At 39.8% G+C, this 23,217-nt stretch overlaps 1 protein-coding gene across 2 annotated transcripts in view; it reads left to right on the top strand.

Moving 5' to 3' along the window:
* The window catches only part of LOC126183995 (proton myo-inositol cotransporter-like), a 536,443-nt gene that overhangs the window by 461,998 nt on the left and 51,228 nt on the right, over nt 1–23,217 (top strand). For both annotated transcript variants that reach the window (XR_007536824.1, XM_049926349.1), the window contains exons 4-5: nt 13,285–13,441; nt 15,190–15,285. Coding sequence is in view for 1 of the 2 variants with exons in the window: in XM_049926349.1 (XP_049782306.1) it covers nt 13,285–13,441; nt 15,190–15,285 (253 nt within the window). In the remaining variant the exon portion in view is untranslated. The remainder of the gene's footprint in view (nt 1–13,284; nt 13,442–15,189; nt 15,286–23,217) is intronic.

The following is a 23,217-nucleotide window of genomic DNA, read 5'->3' as shown; positions in this document are numbered from 1 at the left end:
TAGTATTACTTTTTTTTTTATAAATTTTGGAAATTTGTGGTAAGTTCCTGTGGGACTAAACTGCTGAGGTCATCGGTCCCTAAGTGTGCTCGACGCATATTGCCTCCTTTATGTATCTTATTCTTAACATTATCGAAGAAAAACTTCTGGGAATGTAATATAGCCTACACTGGTTTCCTTACGATGGATAGACAGTCATAGAGCCTAGAGATCGTCCACACTAGAACAGTCAGCATCGGTGTTTCGTAGCTCATGTAATCGATTTCCAGGTTAAATAACGAAACTACAAATATACAAAGCATACCATTATAACCAATATCATGTACCGTCAACACTTAAGCAATTATGGACGGCTGCAGAGACAGCATGGCTCAATATTTCTGCAGGAGACTTCCAACGACTTGAGTACGTGCGACGTCGAGCTGCTGCACTAGGCCGGGCAAAATGAGCTCCGACACGATATTAGGTCGGACCCCATGACTTGTGTCACCTCAGTGTATAAAGTTGACTGTTTTGGAGGAGAGTGAACACACGTTGACGATGGATGGGCGAATTTACAGTTAGTGCAGATGCCGCTTCGTATCTTATTCCCAGGTCTGGTGGAGTAAGTTAATCTGAGCTGAATCGCCATCGTCGCCTGATAGTTCTATCATCCTTCGACGTCTTGTCTCCATCTTGTGTGTAGCATTTTACGGTCATGTGTTGATATTTAGCTAACGGCCTTGCCGCAGTGGTAACACCGGTTCCCGTCAGATCACCGAGGTTAAATGGTTCAAATGGCTCTGAGCACTATCGGACTTACCTGCTGTGGTCATCAGTCTCCTAGAACTTAGAACTACTTAAACCTAACTAACCTAAGGACATCACACACATCCATGCCCGAGGCAGGATTCGAACCTGCGACCGTAGCGGTCGCGCGGTTCCACACTGGAGCGCCTAGAACCATTCGGCCACTCCGGCCGGCACCGAAGTTAAGCGCTGTCGGGCTGGGCTAGCACTTGGATGGGTTACCATCCGGTCTGCCGAGCGCTGTTGGCAAGCGGAGTGCACTCAGCCCTTGTGAGGCAAACTGAGGAGCTACTTGATTGGGAAGTGGCCGCTCCGGTCTCGGAAACTGACATACGACCGGGAGAGCGGTGTGCTGACCACACGCCCACCATATCCGCGTCCAGTGACGCCTATGGGCTGAGGATGACACGGCGGCCGGTCGGTACCGTTGAGCCTTCCTAGGCCTGTTCGGACGGAGAGAGGAGAGACAGTTATTGTTTATTTAAACAATTACTCTATTTCTATATAGTGGCCTGGGTGTCTTTAAAGTGAATTTCCTGCATTAATATGCTGCCATGAGTACAGAAAAAAATTGCATTCACCCTACCCGTAGGCCTTGGGGCTATTCACGTTGCACGACACGCGTGAAAAGAACGTAATTACATCCGTACTTTGAAGATATAGGTAACAGAAAGTGCTGCCGTCTTGAGTCTTTACCTAGGTGTTCTGTGCTAATCATCGACTAAACTGTGACCTGTGGGGGCCTAATACAAAATATTATCTATCTGCTTATAATCTTAATGATTTAATGTGGAAATCGATTCCGCAAACTCTTGTTGTTGGTGTGTACTCGTATAAAAAAATTTATTCTGGGCTTTTTAGTACTACTACAGACGGCATATAAGCGCTGGACCGAAACGAGAAGAGATCTAATCGTGACTGGCGGGTGAAACACCCTTCCTTCTTTTTAAAATCCTTCCTACCACTTAAGGTACGCTACCAGCGTGTGGACACTACCAGTGTGTAATAGGAAAGCAACGGATCTACGTACATCTTCTACTGGTTCCGGTGGAGGTCCAAACTTCGAATCACGACGAATGTCATTGTAGCCATTTTGAGTCCAATATTTAGGTCTTTAGTTCTTGTTCAAGGTTTCCGTTCTTGCCCACGTTCTCAGGACCTCCGTGCGTTGGTACAATGGGCGACAACTTACCGCATGTAAATACCACTTCAGATGCGTTGGTGTCCTATGAACAATGTGTCAGAGAGTCCCATCATCCTTCTTTCAGACCAGTACGTCAAAAAAAGGAAGCTTTCTACCCATTTCGACCTTTACTGTGAACTTGATGTTGGTGTGTAGGCAATTAAAATGATCCATGAAATGGTTGGTTGGTTGGTTGGTTCGAGAAAGGAGACCAGACAGCGAGGTCATCGGTCTCATCGGATTAGGGAAGGACGGGGAAGGAAGTCGGCCGTGCCCTTTGAAAGGAACCATCCCGGCATTTGCCTGGAGCGAGTTAGGAAAATCACGGAAAACCTAAATCAGGGTGGCCGGATGCGGGATTGAACCGTCGTCCTCCCGAATGCTAGTCAAGTGTCTAACCACTGCGCCACTTCGCTCGGTGATCCATGAAATGGCTAAGACAGTCTAGTCCATGTGGCCACACCACAAACGTATCATCGGCGTAGCTCCTAAAACAGGCGAGTTCTGAAAAAAGCCCTCTTCATTGCCTTATCTTAAAAAATCTTACATAAATTGGCGACTATGGAGGATAATCGACTCTCCATAGCCCTCCGTCAATTTGTTCAAAATGCATATCATTGATGAATGGTACCAAATGATGGCACGATTTAGTAAATATTGTTATCACATGAAGATGAAGATGACGGCCAGATGTACCGCTGAAAAATTGTCAAGATGCTTGTGTGATCTAGCTGCAGAACTAACAGTAGTACTCAGTTAATACGCCGGCAAATTTTACGCAGTCACAGGCAACGTGGATGTTTGAAAGAGTGCGGCAAAATTTTATGCATTCATTGAGACTGGCAGTCGTCTCATTGAACACTGCCTATGGGCTTCTGTGGTAGGTATAGGGTGTGAGTTGTTTATGTCAGTGAAACACTAAACATTCATTTCTGGCATTAGTTTCCGTCTGAAAGCAATCGGTTTAATATCCTCCACCAAGACAAAGCGAACCAAAAACATTAAAATGACTGTCAATACTGGTACTGTGACCTAAGCGGCGGGTGACTCAGTACTTAACGTGCTGGACTCTCCCATTAAGGGTTAGTGTTTCCATGGTTTTATTTAAATCGATTACGTCTAATACAGGGATGATTACTCTGAAAGGGGGACAGCAGATTTTTCTTCCCTCATCTTCCTTCCTTTCTTCCTTCCTTCCTACCGGTACTTCGAAATAAATTGCAGCTTCCCCAATTGTGCTATGTACCTGCGTGTTCGAATTTACTTGAATACATTGATAACAAAGCATAATCGTTGTAAGTTGTCTGCTTAAGAGTGTAGACGATTGTCTGTGTAATGTTCATGTCAATGCAATTTAATTTTCCTCGACTAACTTCATTTAAGCTGATCTTCAAAATGTTGCTGATTACGTGATTTATTTTTAGTATTGGCTTATCATGAAATAAGTCGACCTTCCAATGCACGCAGTTCTTCACCGCGTGTGGAGTAAGGCGGGATATGAACATTAAGATCCTCAAAGGATGTGGCTGCTTAAGCGATCTCATTTAACAGCGTCACTGTCTGATCGTACACGATGCGGCCGGTGTCTGCGTTAAGACGCCAGTTCTGTTGTAGCTCCTTGTTAACTATGACAATTGAAGCTTCCCGAATTCCACGCTTCTTGAGTTGAACGTTTTTAAGGGCCGTCCTTTAAGGCCACTTTGGACGCCATTAAATCCGGCATACCGCCCAGAGGCGGCCACAGCACTGCTGACCAGCTTGCTGTAATTGATGTAAATTGTACTTTTCCTGTCTCCAGACAAACTCCTCCACGCGGACTACTCCTTACAAGAGAAATTATTGAGATGCCTCTGTACAAAACGATTTTTGGTGCCATAAAATGAGTTCTTACAGGATCTGAAGTGGAAATGATGCGCAGAAGTTGTCATGGTCCTCATTTCGAGTATACCAAACATGACATCTGAACTACTCAGGAGACACGGTGGAATGAAAGTAAGTTCTCTGTTGGAATATGACATAAGCTTCATTCCATGATATAAATACGGGTCCCTGTCTAGTTGCAAAATACGCCAAGTATTATAATGCTTTCAGAACCTTTCTTCTGATTAATAAACGCTTTTACATTGTAAGAGCCGCGGTTCAAAATTAAGAGGCGATCAGTAATAAAGGAACGATTAACTAAAATGATAATTTTAGTAACGGTTTCTTTAATTTGCGTATTTAATATTACCACCCAATCACATGCCATTCGAAACAATTTTTGAATTTTGTAATAACCATCTTCCAACTTTCCAGGTAAAATACCGCTGCCTTCTATTTTACCCAGCTTTGCGTATGATTTTATTCTCCACTTTCCTCAAAAGAAAGACAGTTTTCGAGTTGTCGCAAGAGATGGCAGTCATATAGCATTACTCTTTCATACGAATTTTTAAGTTGTTTGCCTATTGCAGCAACGTGTGTGGACGTACACGCAGCTTCTTATAGCTCAGAGATTGTAACAGTTCACAAAGTTGTCCTAGAAACGTCTGGAAATTCCAGAGAAAGATGACATTTACCAGTTCTCTGTTCGTTTTGAACATTTTAAAGACTTTTCTGCATTTAGGGCGCCATTGGCTAAGTTTTTCTTTCACTAATTGCATTGTGTCCTTTGGTGGTTATACAGGGTGTCACCTAACATTACCGCTGGATATATTTCGTAAACCACATCAAATACTGACGAATCGATTCCACAGACCGAACGTGAGGAGAGGGGCTAGTGTAATTGGTTAATACAAACCATAAAAAAATGCACGGAAGTATGTTTTTTAACACAAACCTACGTTTTTTTTAAATGGAACCCCGTTAGTTTTGTTAGCACATCTGAACATACAAACAAACACGTAACCAGTGCCGTTTGTTGCACTGTAAAATGTTAATTACATCCGGAGATATTGTAACATAAATTTGACGCTTGAGTACCACTCCTCCGCTGTTCGATCGTGTGTATCGGAGAGCACCGAATTACGTAGGGATCCAAAGGGAACGGTGATGGACCTTAGGTACAGAAGACACTGGAACAGCACATTACGTCCACGTGCTATCACCTTTTTATTGGTCTTTTTCACTGACGCACATGTACATTACCATGAGGGGTGAGGTACACGTACACACGTGGTTTCCGTTATCAATTACGGAGTGGAATAGTGTGTGTCCCGACATGTCAGGCCAATAGATGTTCAATGTGGTGGCCATCATTTGTTGCACGCAATTGCAATCTCTGGCGTAATGAATGTCGTACACGCCGCAGTACATCTGGTGTAATGTCGCCGCAGGCTGCCACAATAAGTTGTTTCATATCTTCTGGGGTTGTAGGCACATCACGGTACACATTCTCCTTTAACGTACCCCACAGAAAGAAGTCCAGAGGTGTAAGATCAGGAGAACGGGCTGGCCAATTTATGCGTCCTCCACGTCTTATGAAACGCCCGTCGAACATCCTGTCAAGGGTCAGCCTAGTGTTAATTGCGGAATGTGCAGGTGCACCATCACGCTGATACCACATACGTCGACGCGTTTCCAGTGGGACATTTTCGAGCAACGTTGGCAGATCATTCTGTAGAAACGCGATGTATCTTGCAACGGTTTGGGCCCCTGCAGTGAAGTGAGGACCAATGAGGTGGTCGCCAATGATTCCGCACCATACATTTACAGTCCACAGTCGCTGTCGCTCTACCTGTCTGAGCCAGCGAGGATTGTCCACGGACCAGTAATGCATGTCCCGTAGATTCACTGCCCCGTGTTTTGTGAAACCCGCTTCATCGGTAAACAGGTAGAACTGCAACGCATTCTCTGTTAATGCCCATTGACAGAATTGCACTCGATGATTAAAGTCATCACCATGTAATTGCTGATGTAGCGACACGTGAAACGGGTGAAAGCGGTGACGATGCAGTATGCGCATGACACTACTTTGACTCAGTCCACCGGCTCTCGCAATGTCCCGTGTACTCGTGTGTGGGTTCATGGCAACAGCAGCTAACACACCAACTGCACCCGCTTCTCCTGTGACGGGACTGTTACGGACCCGTTTGCGTGCTACGACCATATCTGTTGCATACAGTTGGCGGTAGATGTTTTGCAATGTGCGGCACGTTGGCTGCTCTGTCCGGGTACCGTTCTGCATACACCCTGCAGGCTTCAGCTGCGTTTCGTCGACACTAGCCATAGATGAGTATCATCTCCGCCTTTTCAGAGTTCGAATACACCATGGTCACAGTTCCTACAACACTACACTATCACAGACGTCTGGTAACACTGTGTACTACAGTTGGTCTGCGTGCGGAGACGAATGCAGAATAACAATAGCAGCAAGCGCTACATGCGGACACTGCGACAGCTAGACCAAACCACAACAGTGCACTACAGCCACACTCGTAAACACGGTCGTCATCGTAAACATGTCCCTGCAGATGCTGCTCGCCGACCGTGGCCCGTGTTTGTTACAACACGCAACTGAACGTCGGAGGTTTCAAGCGTCAACTTTAGGTTACAATATCTCCGGATGTAATTAACATTTTACAATGCAACAAACGACACTGATTACGTATTTGTTTATATGTTCAGATGTGCTAACAAAACTATCGTGGTTCCATTTAAAAAAACGTAGGTTTGTGTTAAAAAACATACTTCCGTGCATTTTTGTATGGTTTGTATTAAACAATTACACTAGCCCCTCTCCTCACGTTCGGTCTGTGGAATCGGTTCGTCAGTATTTGATGTGGTTTACGAAATATATCCAGCGGTAACGTTAGGTGACTCACCCTGTATATCAAATCACTGATAGTGTTTGGAACCCATTTTAATGCACTGTCTTGCGAAGGCAGACAGCAGTGAACTGTCACCAATAGGAGTGACAAAAGTCATGGGACAACTCCTGATATCGTGGCGGACCTCCTTTTGTTTGACGTAGTGCAGCGTGGACTCAACAAGTCGTTGGAAGTCTCCTGCAGAATTATTGAGCAATGCTCTCTCTGTAGGCGTCCACAATTGCGAAAATGTTGCAGGTGCAGGATGTTATGCACGAACTGACCTCTCGATTAAGTCCAATAAATGTTCGATGGGATTAATGTCGGACGATCTGGGTGGCCAAATCATTCGCTCGATTGTCCAAAACGTTCTCGAAACCAACTGCGAACAATTGTGACCCGTTGACATGGCAAATTCCATCGTTGTTTGGGAACATGAAGTCCATGAATGGCAACAGGTAGTCTTAGAGTTGCCGAACATAACCATTTCCAATCAGTGATCGGTTCAGTTGGACCAGACGACAGAGTAGATTCCATGTAAAAACAGACTACAAAGTTATGGAGCGACGACCTGCTTGCACAGTGCCATGTTGATAACTTGGGTCCATGGCTTCGTGGGGTCCGTGCCACACTCGAATCCTACCAACTGAAGTCGGAACTCATCTGATCAGGCGACGGTTTTCCAGTCCTGTATAGTCCAACCGACATGCTCGTGAACCTGTACTCGATGTCCTGGTGTTACCAAAGGCATTCGCGTCAGTCGTCTGTTGCCATAGCCGAACAACGCCAGATTCTGCCACACTGTACGAACGGATACGTTCGTCGTAGGTCCCGCATTTATTTCTGCGGTTAATTTGCGCAATATTGCTTGTTTATTAGTACCGACAACTCTACGTAAACGCCACTGCTCTCGATCGTTAAGAGAAGGTCTTTGACCACTGCGTTGTCCGTCGTGATGAGAGGTGCTGCCTGAAATTTGGTTTTCTCGGCGAACTCTTGATGCAGTCGATCTCTGAATATTGAATTCCTTAAAGATTTCCGGAATGGAATGTCCCATGCGTCTAAATCCAACTACCACTCCACGTTCAAAGTCTGTTAATTCCCGTCGTGCGGCGGTAATCACGTCGGAAACCTTTTGACATGAATCACCTGAGTACAAATAACAAAAAAATGGTTCAAATGGCTCTGAGCACTATAGGACTGAACATCTGAGGTCAGCAGTCCCCTAGAACTTGGAACTACTTAAACCTAACTAACCGCCAGCCGCGGTGGCCGAGCGGTTCTAGGCGCTTCAGCCTGGAACCGCGCGACGGCTACGGTCGCAGGTTCGAATCCTGCCTCGGGCATGGATGTGTGTGATGTCCTTAGTTAGGTTTAAGTAGTTCTAAGTTCTAGGGGACTGATGTCCTCAGCTGTTAAGTCCCATAGTGCTCAGAGCCATTTCAACCATTTTGAACCCAACTAACCCAAGTACATCACAAACATCCATGCCCGAGGCAGGATTCGAACCTGCGACCTTAGCGGTCGCGCGGTTCCAGACTGAAGCGCCTAGAACCGTTCGGCCACACCGGCCGGCTACAAATAACAGCTCTGCCAATGCACTACCTTTTTATACCTTGTGTACTAGATGTTTTAGCCATCTGTACACGTGCATATCGCTATCCCATTACTTTTCATCACCTCAGTGTATATTTGATAGGACCCTAAATTTAAACTCAGTCTTATATTTGATTTGAAAATATTTTCACAAGCTGCGGTACCTCTTTTCTGGTGGAATGACTGTAACTGATCGGCTGTCGGACCCCATACGGCTAATAGGCGCTGTTCATGCATTCTTGTTTACATCTTTGGCCGAGTTTAGTGACATCTCTGAACAGTCAAAGGGACAATATCCACACATCTACAGGAATTCTGGGAACCGGGGTGATGCAAAACTTTTTTTGATGCGTGTAAAACAGAGGCGGTCAGTGATTAAAGTAAAACATTGTCAAACAAAGCAAAGTAGGCATTGGGCACGAAGTCGCTCTGCCAGTTAAGCAGTATTGTTGGTGCTTTCTTTTTCGCTTTATGTACAGAACTAATTGAATTTCTAGAATTTGTCTTAGCTTAAAATTTTTTTTACCTTCAATGATGAAATTTGTTATCAATGTTCGTTGATAGTTTCACCTAGTATAGAGTGTCTTACACTTTTACTTCGTTTTTGTACGTTGTGCGCATGACTCTAGTATTTTCTTGTTCCTTCTCTGTTCATTTAATATACTGCATTAACTAGATAATGTTGTTCGTGCACTGGTACGGAATTTTGTCATTCTTTTCTTGTAATGGCGTGCAGCAGGGTATGAGGGGCCCTCTGGCGGTCACGTTCCTATAACCACTTCTCGCCTTTGCGTAATTCTGGCGTTAGTGCTAACAGAGGGCACTGATTATGCGCAGCAGTATGTTTTCTTCCATTGTGGCTTCTTTAACTATTTGTTTTATAGTTTTTGTACTATTATGTGCACTATGAAAGCTGTTTATTACTATGTCATTATCTAGAATATTGGCACCTGTGCATATGTCAAATACTGTCTCTTAACTCTTCCTCATTTTAACAGTCTTAACTTTCTTCGTGTACTATTTCATCGCTTTTTTATTACTGTAATGCCTCTTATACCTTATAAGCCCATTACAGATTTTACCGATTGTATCCTCCCTTTATTTTACGCTGTTCATTTGTCATTAATGACTTGTGTAAGCCTACAGTAGCGACATCTGGTGAACGTACAACACAAACATTTTGTGGCTACTGTACGGCAGTTTGTTTTGAACAGTAGTGCTGATGAAAACATGTCACGTGCATATGCTGTTATTTATATATTTTTGATGATGGTGGTGCGGATTTTGCATTTAACCTTTGACGATGCAGCACATTAGGATATTGTTTTATAAAACAGGTAGGCCTATGCCTCTTCATACTTAAAGCGCACAAATGCATATGTATGTCAGTAGTACTTTTAATTATGGTCTGTTTATTGTTTTAAGCTGTAGACAGTCTGCTAATGTATTTATGTTTCCCATAGTATGCTGTAGATCTGAAGATGGTCATTATAGACCGAAACCGGCAATCTGCTGACAAAATTTTGTTACCATAGACGTAATGTAAAGGAAATTTTATAAATATTTTGTTCCCCACCACGAGACTGAATGCCGCTTGGTGACGTTGCGGACATGTGACACGGTAAGCAAAGTACGCAAGCGGAGCAGCGACTAATGGGGAATCGTTCAAGCGATGATACGGGCCATAAATGGTGAAATGCACTGCCATAAGCTATTTTGACGAAGGGTGGATTGTTATTGGTCGGCGCAGGGTTCAAATGGCTCTAAGCACTATGGGACTTAACATCTGAGGTCATCCGTCCCCTAGACTTACAACTCCTTAAACATAACTAACCTTAGGACATCACACACATCCATGCCCGAGGCAGGATTTGAACCTGCCATTCTAGCAGCAGCGCGGTTCCTGACTGAAGTGCCTAGAACCGCTCGGTCACAGTGGCCGGCTCGGCGCATGGAGAAGAGCTTCCCGGAAACTCAGAGCAAGTCAACTGTTCAATTGCTGCTGTCGTGATAGTCTGTGAAATTTGGCTGAAGTAGAGTGAAACCACGAGTAGACGACATGGTGGTGGACGTCAGAACGTGGAAGTCGGAGGCTCGCCCACTCTGGAAAACAGCGTAGAAGGCGTTCTGTGGCAAATCTGACGGCAGAGTACACTGCGTCCGCAGGCACCAGTCTTTCGGAGCTCATTGTTGAACGTGGCACTCCACAGCAGATGACATCTACATGTCCCCATGTTGACGCAATGACGTTATAAATTACGAATATAGTGGACACGGATTCATCGAGACTGGACCGTGGACCAGTGTTGCCTGCACTGATGAATCCCGTTGCTTCTTACACCTGGTCGATGTTTGTGTTCGGGCACACAGTCATCCAAGCAAATGACTTCTCGTAACATGCACCACGCCACGGGTACAGGCTGGAGGGAGGAGGTTCTGTGATGTGGGCAACATTGACCTGCACTATAGTGAGAGATGTGGCAGGATTCGAAGGACGACTAAAACTGTGGACCACGAGAACGTTATTGGTGGCCATCGACATCCGTTCGTGCTTGATGTCTTCCCTTACGGTGAAGGCATCTTCCAGCAGGATAACTGTCCAAATCACAAAACCAGTATCATGCTACTGTGGTTCAGGGAGCACAATAGTGAACTCACGTGGATGTCTTGTCCACCATATTCGCCTGGTCTGAACTTGATAGATCACATCTATGACCCTACCAGGTGCTAGCTCTGTTTACACAAGCCACTGACAAGTAATTTAAGGGAATATCGTGGCCTGTGCATACCACATTCTTCCAGAAACCTGCCAATTTACAGAATCACTGCTGTCCAGCATTCCACATGTGGAGCAGCACATTGTTAAGCAGACGGTCATATTGTTTTGACCCATCGTTGTAAGTAACAGCCTAACATTCTGTTGATCAGGAAACATAAGTGCGCGCTAAGTATGTTAGGCAAGATTGTAGAAGGCAATCCATTGTGCGGACCTTCTTGAAAGAATCATTAGCCTGAGATGATTTAGAGAGAATCTAAATCAAGATGGGCAGATGCGGATCTGAAATTCATGTGTGATGGGTGGAGAGAGAAAAAGAAAGAAAGAAAGAGAGAGAGAGAGAGAGAGAGAGAGAGAGAGAGAGGTGATTGAGTGAGTGTGAGTGTGAGTCAGGTGGTTAGAGGAGAGGGGAAGGCGACAGGAGAGTATACTAAGGGATTAGATTGTTATTCTGCAGGAAGGATATTGAAATACCATTTCTGCCATTCTGATTTAGGTTTCCTGTGGTTTCCGTAAATCATTTGACTGGAATGCCAAGGAGAGATGTTGGAAAAGAATTGTCTCAGATTTGAATTCCTGGAAATGCTTCTAAGAAATTTCTACACTGAATGTAATTTCCCAACTTAATGTTTCATCAGTATTTAAAACAACCATGGACATCATATTCTTGAAAAAGGCATAAGATAGACCTACCCTACATGTGGTACAATCACTTAATTTGTTTTATTAATTTGTCTTTCAGGTACTTTTACACCTGGAATAGTGTCCTCCCCACTTTTAGTATCCCTCAAAGATGTATTATCTATTTGAATAGCAATAATACATAACTATGTCCAAAGAAAAATTTGACTTGCTCTTTCTTGCCAGGTCAATGATAATTTGTGGTAATTTTTTCTGAAGAAATGCAAATTTGTCTACTCAGTTTCTGATTATGTACTCTTAATCACTCTATGCTATTTGCCTGTTAACTGTTGCATTGTGTGCAGAAGACCTAAATATTCATATGGTATAAATGAAGAAATTTTCTTTCTGCAGCCAAGTCATTATGGAAGTCACAAGGTTGTGTAAGGTACTGGATACTATTTCAGTCCCCCTTAGGTATTCTCTTATGTTCATAGTATCAATATAATGCACTGCATGCTGTATTCTCCTGGTTGTTCTCTTCAATAGGTATTTGATAAAAGGCTTTTACTAGATCCAGTCTACAAAAGTAGTGTCTTCCCTGAGCTGCCAAGAATTTCATATATACCTGATAGTGGGAAGGTTTCATACATGCTCTGCTTATTTAACAATAATCATTTGGCTACAACCAGCCATAATTACTGTGCAATGGCATCTATGTTTTTAGTAATAAGGTAAGACAGAAATTCCATGTTCATAAACTATGGTTAACATCTTCGAAAAGCATTTGCTGGATTTTCTATTGCATCCCTCTGTAGGTGCAAAATTCTGTCAGAATGGAATTTTTGGTGTCTGGTAGCTGTTTTCTTTCGCTGAATACTGTCTGCGTGTGCTAACTTCTCAGCTGGAAGAAGGAATATATCTTAATGAGCTATACATAATAAGATGGATTTCCTTTCTTCTAGAATTCTCCCCTTACATCTTGTTCAATTTGTGATACTTTATCTCCTTATGGAGAAACTGGCACCTTCTTTCTTTGTTTTGAGCAGGGCTTCATGAGGTCCCATTATCTGACTGTTACCATTGTATGTTATTCTGGTAAATTAATTTTTTTTTTTCTTTTTCTACTTCTGTGTAAAATTTCCTGTCTATTGATCCGTGTTTTCCCACACCCATGTCAAATCAGCAACTGTATTCAATGGAACATACCACCAGCAGTGGCTACAGTCATTTGAAGCTAGTATACATGTGAAAACAAGAGGGTTATTGCTGGAGGCATATGTTTTTTGGGTAGTGCCTACTTAACTACTAAACAGGAAAAAAAACAGTGTCTAATTTTCTTTTGACTCATTGATGTAGTTAGCTCTCGTATCTTAAGATTGCCCCACAGCCAGGAAGGTAGCTAGTCTCAAATAGCTTGGGGAGCACTAAAATATTTCAAAGTCCATTTTGAAAGGAGTTTATCAATAGATTTTAACTTACGCTGAATAACAGTATTACCTGTCTGTCTGAAACCAAATTTTCTCCTATTGAAGGTTTGGCAAGCATGAGTGTACCTGTGTACATAGCAGAGAGTGCAGTGCCCAGCAAGCGTGGTCGAATGGTTACTACAAATTCACTGTTCATAACTGGTGGGCAGTTTATAGCAGCTGTCCTTTGTGGTGCCTTCAGTAAAACATATGAAGGCTGGAGGTACGTTGGCCATTGCTTCTCTAAATTTCTCACCAAAACAAATTATATAATGGAAATTCATTAGTACGTTTCTTTCATAGGGATGTGGTGTGTTAGAAACAAGAATGTTTCTGTTGTGTAAGTCTGCAGATACAAGGCAAGGGTACCATAAGTTACAAGTTAGTTGCTTAGTTAGTTGTTTTTGCAACACATACATGTTAGATTTGTATTATAAAAATGTGGAAAAAGTCACTTTTGTAAAAAATTACTTGCACCATGCCTTGCATACAATCATACTTTATTGTTTACTTGGATAAATAAAAAATCTACTCAGCAAGCAGTGGCAGAACACTCACATAAGACTGTTGTGATTGGCAAGCTTTCAGAGCCAGTGACTCCTTCATCAGGTAGAGGGTTGAAGAGGAAGGAAGAAGGGTGAAGGAAAAGGACTGGAGAGGTCTAGGAAAAGGGGTAGATCTTGGGAAAGTCACCCAGAACCGTGGGATGAGAAGGAAGGTCTTTCCTTCTCATCACATACAGTAAGTTTCCCCTGACCTGTGGTTCTGGGTGACTTTCCCAAAATCAACCCCTTTTCCTAGACCTCTCCAGTCCTTTTCCTTCACCCTTCTTCCTTTCTCTTCAACTCTTCTGCCTGAAGAAGGAGCCACTGGCTCTGAAAGCTTGCCAATAACAGTCTTTTATGTTTGTGCTCTGCCGCCGCTTGGTGAGTAGATTTTTTAACTATTAAATTAAATAATTTTATCAATACTTGATTGTTTTTCTTGTTACACTTTATTGTTTGATAGATTTAAATGTAACAATATTTAGTGGTAGTACAAAAGTGATGTAAAAGGTTAAGGAATGCCAATCAGTAGCTGCCCTTAACTCGTTCCTTTTAAAAACTGGGGAAGAGATCCTACAGCAACTTGTAAATGCCCATTTGAGTCTACATTAGGCAAATGTCTTGCCTAGGGCATTGTCACAAATTGTCCAGATTGCTCCAGCTAGAGCAGTTACAGATTTGAGGCTATGTTAATGGGATGAAGGAATTTTAATAGCCTTAAAGCAGAGCTATAATGTCAAATAATAAACTGACTTTGCCTCCATAGTACTGTGACTGCCAGTGTTTTTCACATTGAGCAATTTTCACTATGTCTGACTCTGTCAATCACCACCAGTATTGTTATCCACCTGACCAAACACACGCAGAAAATTTATTATGTTCTTATATTTAGAGTATTTAAAGATCATATTTACTAAAAAGTAGAAATCAATGTTCACAATGCTGCACAAAACCTGTACAGTACATGATGAATTTGTCACCAGTTCTAGTAAAAAAAGGAAGTAGTAATATTTTTGTGATATTGTACTATAGTTAGTATATAATTGAGAATAATGTATCAGGACATCCTTAATTATTGCATTATAGAGTAGGAGACTGTGTAGATAATCTAGCATATCAGGTTAGTCTAAAAAGTTGTAGTTCATCATACAGTTTTACGAAGAGGGTGAGGGGGGAGGGTGTTTGTTTCCGGTGATGCTGCTGTTACAGCAGTCAGTGACTGTAAACAGTTGGTAAAACTGTTGAGAAACCATAAACATATGCTGTCCATTAACAAATCCTGTTAAGCTTTTATGAAGCAATAGCATGCTTTATTTGACTGTAGACTGCCATTTTAATTTTGATAGCAGACAGATACTAATTCCACAGTCAAGTTGCATCAGGACATTTTCTTTGTTTCAAATTTTGATGTGTGTCTAAATTTCAGGTATATGTTGGGCCTTGCAGCAATACCAGCATGCATTCAATTTTTTGGTTTCCTTGGAATGCCTGAGAGTCCAAGATGGCTTGTTTCAAAGAAGAGGTACATGTTTTATTATTGATTTTGTAATGAAAACAGTGTCATCCCCATATAAAACTTCAGATGTTCAGAAGTTAAAGCACATCACATTCAATAACATTACATTTAGCCTCCCAAAATTGCTTACATTTCTTCTTTCATTTTTGCAAGAATTGTGTTTTGTTGCAGTTTTATGAACTACATTGTTAATATGTTTAAGACTGGGAATATTTAAATAGCACAGGTCGCCCTTCAATGAAGTTTGACCCCACAATTTTTATAACATAAGATAAAAGTTTATCCCTCAAAAGCTATAAATAATCTATTGCAAATAGTTGAAATCTTGACATCTTCCTTTTATATATTTTATTGTATTTAACCGCTGAAATTAATTTCCTTAGGTGAATTAGAACTATATAGCTAACTCACAAAAAATTATATTTGGTTTCGGGAACTTTCTTTGACTGTCTACCCTTATGTTGAACAAGATATCATTGAGGATATCTGATTTGTTTCTCTTATTCAATTCATAGTTTTAGGTTGGGGGGGGGGGGGGGGGGAGGGTGTTCTCTCCTGTTTATATTCATACATGTTCTGATTTCTCACAATTGAGCATGTTACATATGTGAGGAAATTGACATGATCTTAGATTCAAATAATTCTGATTAAAGTATTTGTGAATTGCTTTTGTTGACTGAATTGGCTGATCACAAAATGCTATTATTTTTGTATTTTTTCAGTCCCTTCAGTTATTCTGATTCGGTGTGGCTTGTACTCCGTTTTTGGGTAACACAAATGATTAGGAAAACTATCCCTTGTGAATTTGATTGGTTTACTAAGATTTTTTTTCAATTATTTATCATCATGTGCATCTTGCTTCCAAGAAGAAGCCATATTTGTGGTTTTTTTCATTCACTGCACAAGACAGTGATTGTCCAGAAATTCATTTGAATTTCTCAGAGTTTTCTTGCAACAGCAGTTATGAATACATAAGATATTCAATGAACAAAGTTTTCAGAACATGCCATGTATGCTTGTTTTGAATACCACACTTATCATATTACATATTTCTGCGACATTGCTGATATCATTTTTAATCATGTTGTCTTACTACTTAGTAAGACAACATGATCTCAAGCCAGATCTTCTCTTAGAATATAAGTTTATGTATTAGACAATAATGGGAAACTGTGAGAAGTTTTCTATGAGTTCTTGACCAAAACAAGAGACTGATGTATTCTTAATGCAGTCAGAACTTGATAATCCTGGCTATTACAGTGGGGTTATTTATCATTAATTGTTGTCATGAATATGTTACTCAAGTGTGAGGTGTATCAAACCTCCAATAGAAATGTAGCTGTGCTGTTAATCTGTAAGTTAGTATATTTTTCCTCCCTGAAAGAGAGACAACTTGTCAAACTTTATAGTGAACAGAGTTCTTTGTGTTTACACTAATTTATGGTAAGAGATAGAGCAAACTATTGTATGTATTCAGTATAAAACACAAAAAAGGTCATGAGATAGTACACCCTCTGTAATTCACTGAAGTCAGTCAGAAAAATTATGATACAGACCTATTTCTATACCATGCTCAATTGTAATTGTGCTGTTGCTACTTTAAAAAAATTGTGCTACAGTACTCCTCTGCAAAAAGATTTTTAAAAACAAACAAATTTTAATCTTGTCACAATTCCCATGATATCATTCCACAGTTTATGCCCAGATTTTGTAAAAATTGGATACTATTTGTTAATGTCACAGATAATTTCATATCTTATTTTACTTCCACTGAATTTTTGGTTGCTCACCATTCTATGATCTCTCTGACTCACAGTGTAACTTTCTTTTTGCTAGATATCTGTGACATTGCCTCTGAACCATGCTCAATCTCACTGCTTCTTGCCATCGTGGGTGGCACACAAGTGTCATTCTCAAAGTCAAGTTTCACCTAATTTTTTTTCTCTCAGAATATAGTTTTTCAACATTTTTGAAACTTTGTTTCATTATAATTAATTGTTTCTTTTACATATTTGGTTTTCAGATCAGTTTCCTTTAACTTGTATAGTCTTACACTAGGTAGTTTCATGTGCAGATGTAACCACTATCCCACTGTTTTGCTAACACTTTCATCACCTTCAAATTCAATTAAAAGAGGTCAAATTTGTATTATTTAATTCAGGCAGTATGGTTTACAGAGTAGCATGATTTTTTTTTTTTTTTTTTTTTTTTTTTTTTTTTTTTTTTTTTTTTTATGATTCCACTACTTTACTGACCCCAGGCCAAATTAAAGCCTGCAATTCATCATCTGCTACAAAACAGGATGGAAATGATCCACATTTCACATCAGAGCTCCAGCAATTAATATGGAAGAAAGACTTCTTTAGAAGCCTTGATTTTTGAGTATTAGAGAGCCTCAGTAATTGAAGACATTTCCCCTCTTGTATCAAGTCAAAACTTGTTCTCTACCAACATGTGTAAGGCATCTTCTTCTTCCTTTTTTGCACTTTGTGGTCTAGGCAAAAACACCTGCATATCTCTGAGTTAGTTACTGCACTTACTTGTGTTCCAGTGAAAGAAAAAATATATTACACTGTAATTTCACTACTGCTGTGAAGAAAAACATGATTACATATACAGCAGAAATATCGGATTTCGGCCATTCAAAAGTGCTTCTCTCTGTTTTTGTTTATGTCTGAGGGTAATGAAACATTATGTTAAAAGTGATCCTCATAAATTTTCAGTGCTTACTGAACTACAAATTTTAATTAAAACTCTCAAGCGTATGATGGATGCTTTCATCTGAGTACCTCGCAAAATGACTCTCCAGTTGCAACGGCAGTGACAGACATTTTACTGTCATTTCTAGTAACTTAGAGTTATAGCACTGTTCGCTTCTATATGTGAGTAATCTGATTGCATTAGAGAACTTAGGTCTTGCTCAATCAATAACTATTAAAATAGGATTACCTCTTTATCCATCCTGACTCAAGACATTAGAATTCATGGAAATGCTTCTAAGAAATTTCTACACTGAATGTAATTTCCCAACATAATGTTTTATTAGTATTTAAAACAACCATGAGCATCATATTCTTGAAAAAGGCGTAAGATAGACCTACCCTACATGCGGTACAATCACTTCATTAATTTTATAAAAGTATAATAGTTAGCATCTCTCTCTCTCTCTCTCTCTCTCTCTCTCTCTCTCTCTCTCTCTCTCTCTCTCTCTCTCTCTCTCTCCCCTCTCCTCCTTCCCTCTTTCCCTAGCTTAAAAAAATCTTTAGTACAGCCTATTTGTGTTGTGTGGGGTCAGTTTCATTGAAGTGCAATGTGGACTTTAAAAAAATCTATTTGAACCTAATAATCTGGGGTTTACAATAGGCAGTGGAACAACTGTGACACATACTAAATAAATGAACTGTCATAAAAGTTATGATTATAGTACATACTTAACATTTCACAAATCATGTTAAATAGGTTGAGTGACATACTGATGGGGATATCAAAACTAAATACATGAGCCAAGAATTTCAGTGAGACAAATAAATTTGTTCATGTGTAACTGTTTACATAATTTATCATGTATTTTGTGTTTCAGATGAAACATGGCGTAGATTAGCTGTCATATAATGTTAATGGGTTTTATTACTAAATGAAATCGTCCAGATTTTGTAGACAAATTTTATTTTTGTCATGTTCAGAGTGCTCAAGACCGCACACCTGTTGTAGCATTAGTGGACATCATGACCACCAATGAAAAATGAAGAGGCAATCTAACATTCCACTCAGGACTACATTACCCTAAAATTTGAGAGATTCAGTAGATTTTCTTGTAGATTATGTTATCATAGTGTATTGCTTGTCAAAATTTTAATTTTATACAAATGCTAAGTATGACAATTCAGTAAAATGCTCTTTGTGACTCATCAGTTTCATCATCTTCATGAAAAATTATTTAAAATTTGTAAGGCTCTCTGATCAAGTATTTCATAAATACATCATACACAACAAAATTTGGGTTTAATTTTGTGACATATGTAGTAGTATATTTTAAGAGAGTCTTAGCATATTTTCAGTGTGTTTAATAACTGCGGCAGTTACTTAGGTATTAATTTCAACTAAGTGCTTTATTTGTGTCTTTATTCACTAAGATTTTTTGTTTCAGTCCTAATAAAAAGCACTACTTCTAAGATTGTAAGTAATTGTTGAGTACAGTTACTGCTTAGAAGCAAGAGTTCTTTAACCTCATATGAGCACATGGTTTTCAGTTACTCAAAAACAGTTTTAAAAGATAGATACTGTCATTTAATACAGTTTCCTAAAGTGGGTTTGATTTTGAAAATGACAGAATTCAAATGTGAACATAAACAAGTCTTGAGCATTTTGCTGTAGTTTTAATTTTAATTTTTTCTCTTTTAACATGATGGCTGTGACTGAATTTGACACTAATAGCAGAAGCACTCCTAGTATCACTCCTCAAAGCCCCACTAAGAAATTGGTTTTCTCAGAAACACCTGTCATTACAAAACTTGAAGATATATCAACTTTGAGAAACAAGTTCATGGCACTGTGCAATTTCATATCACATTCATAAGGCAACTGGGTTGGTTGGTTAACTGTTTGTCAGTACATATGGAAAATTTTGCAGTGTAAGGTGAAATTTTAAGGGATCAAGTACATGACATGAACTACCGATGGTTCATCAAAGGCGCATGTCTGCACCAGCATGTCTCAGTCTTTCAGGCCTTATGTGCTTATTTATTCCAGCAGCACACAGTGGTAATCTTCTTTTATTTGTTTCATATTAACCAAAAAACTTATACATTGCATGTTTCCACACAGTGTTGATGTTTTTGTATTGCTTTTCTTGTGCCAGCTGAAAATTTTTTGGAAACGATTATCAGAACTTCCATATTTCTCTTCACAGTAGACATTCAATTATGACTTTCTCTGTGTATAACTTACTCCCCACATGAACAAGTAAAACGAAACCAATATCTCACATTTGTGTTCAGAATGTTGCACATTGTTTAAATACAGTGAAATCCTGATTTTCTGAGAAAAAATTACTCTTATAGTGGCAATATTATAGATTAACTTTTATGAATTTCAGCAGATATTGAAGAGCATTTCATTTAAAATATGAAAATTATTGAGTTTATCTTGCAAATTAAACACGGTCAAATTTCATCTTCTTAACTGTTCAAATTAAGAGATCATAGCATGACATCTTCATTTGTTCAAATTATTTTAAGTGCACACCATCCATAGAAATGAGTCAAAAGATCTGGAAATTGGATCAGACTCTAAAGAATAAATGCAATTTGTAGCAAATAGAAACCTTCACACTAGTGATCTAGTGACAGTAATGTAGGGTAATTCTTTATGAAGGGTCCTAAGATAAGAAATTCCATGAAAGAAACTTGTGTGATGTATTTAATAAAATATTCTGGAAATAATGGTTTTCTTTCATGGAAATTAGGTCCAAAGTAATTATCTTTATGCAACATATTCAGAAGTATTTAATGACGGATGTATTATCAAAGTATTCGTCAATGTGAATGTACGTAGCCATATGAAATCCAAATAAATTAATGACAGTAGCTGCAGTGTACATTTGTATTAGAATGAGAAGAAATATATGAAATTGTTCTCATGAAATAACTAAAACCTCACAGAAATTTAAGGGGAGCTATTGATAATTAGTTCATGTCAGCTGAGTCAATACAAATTACTAATATAATGTTCCACTATATAATATTTAATGCACAAAATTGGAATGATTAAACCATTATCACAGTGGCATGCAGATATGCAGTCAGAATTCAGTCATGCTATTTAAACTTACTAGCAATATGTAATGAAACAATTTATTTTTGAGTTGCTGCAAAATTTGAATATCTTTTGATTATTGTTCTCAGCCACAGTTTTCCTACATTACTTTACTGTGAAGAACAAAAGCAGTTATGACTGTGACCTGTTGTCTGGAAAGAAGCTGTAATACAGACAGCAGTGTGAACTTCAGCAAATGTGCCTAAGCAGAAGGAAAAAACTAAGATGTTTAGCTTAGATTGCATTAGTAAATCAAAAACAGATGTGTACAGATAAAAATATTTTGTTTAATTATGATGCTACTGAGCACAATTAAACAGTAAATTAAATGATACAAGTAAAATGAGAGATTATATACAACTAATGTGCCCACTACAGTTTCATAATTTGGTAATCAAAGGCACATCAGACGATATAAAATATAGTAAATACAAAGATTGGAATATGTGTTTAATTATTAAGAAATGAATAGTGACTGCAGGCTATTAAGGACAAGTTCCTATGGAGATTATGACAATCTTTAAGAAGCTCTCATTTGTTGTCTTCACTTCATTTTCTGGGAGTTAATTTCCCCACAAAAATATTGTGTCCATGCATGGCTTTATGATGGATAAGGTCTTAATACAAATGATCAGATACACTTGCAACTAAGAGAATTCACTCTAGTCAAATAATAGCAGAGTTCTTATGAGTTGGTGGCTGAGGAACATGGCTGAAGTATATATTGCAGCTGCACACATAATCGATAGCAACTGGTGAGTGTGTGTGGTTGTGTTAACTCTGCAATAGAAAGAGAAATGTGCATCTCCCCTTTACTGTGCAAAGAATGATACCTAGGAAAACTGGAACTAAGAAGAGTTTCAGTGACCAAAAATGTTAACATGTAAGGAAAACATAGTTCTTTTGTAATAAAACATCATACCTTACATAACAGGAACATATTATTTTATAGAAAAACTGTAATATTCAATGAAGAATAGTTTTCTGCTGATTATAAATCATCAGTCATCCAGTAGGAAGGGCAGATTATGCTAGTACTTCATATAGGCACAGTGCTACCTAACATGTCTTTCTCTGAGCGGAATATTATCTCACACAACTAACAAAGAAGAGACATAGATTATAACGTAAAATCCAAATCATGGTGTAGCTTGACCCTACAATGCTTTGTGCCATGGTGAGTGTGATGCAAACACACTGGATAACATTGTACACATTTATTACAATCACAATCACAATTACAGGAGTGCAAAATCAGAACATTAACAGAAAAAGGCGCTAAAACCCAGAAGAACATCAAAGATCAAAAGTATAAAAAGGTGATGCACTTCCCAGTTGACACCATGTCTTACAATTAATTGGTCACCACACCAGCATCCCTCCCCCCCTTTTTTTTTAAGAAAAAAGAAAAAGAAAACACAACCAGAGTCCCAGGCATGTCGCAGGACAGGTGTTTTACCACTCATCCTGCATGAGTTCTCAATGTTGGTACTTCAGGTGGCTGCAACTGGCATCTGCTGCTTGGGCTGCTGTTGTCAGTAGTTCAGTAGTTGGCTCTGTGCGGACTGGTGAAAGGATTTGAGTGCAATGAGGGTGTGCGCTGGTAGTTGTGTTTGTTTCATCCATTTGCAGGAGCACTGGTTTAAGATGGTTGGTGGAGACTGCTTCCTCCTGATTATTGCACCATATCTTGAAGGTGTGGGGGCTGCATTGCACAACGGGAAATGCATCCGTATGAGGTGGTGTAAATGGAGGACGGACTGAGTTATTGCAAAGCCACACATCAGCAGAGCTGAGCAAGCCCTTATGCATAGAAATGAGCTTATATCCACGCTCTAAAACTGCCATTGTCACAGGGAGGTCTGCTGGTTTCTCCAATAGCGATTCCACTGGTAGATGCAACATTTTGCCATAGACTAATTGAGCGGAAATGTGGCCCAAGTCCTCCTTGAGTGTTGACCTCAATCCTAGCAGGACCAGTGGTGGGGCACCTGCCCATGTCTCTTTAGCACACATCAATGCCACATTCAGAGTGCAGTAGAATGTTTTCTCTGTTCCATTGCTGTAAGGGTGATAACTAGTTGTTTGAATGTAGTTGCACCCACAGAAATGGAGGAGTTCTTG

This window comes from Schistocerca cancellata, chromosome 4 (assembly GCF_023864275.1).
Source record: "Schistocerca cancellata isolate TAMUIC-IGC-003103 chromosome 4, iqSchCanc2.1, whole genome shotgun sequence".
Taxonomy (NCBI): Eukaryota; Metazoa; Arthropoda; class Insecta; order Orthoptera; family Acrididae; genus Schistocerca; species Schistocerca cancellata.
Note: the sequence above shows the minus strand (reverse complement) of the source record. Positions and strands in the feature narration are given on the sequence as shown.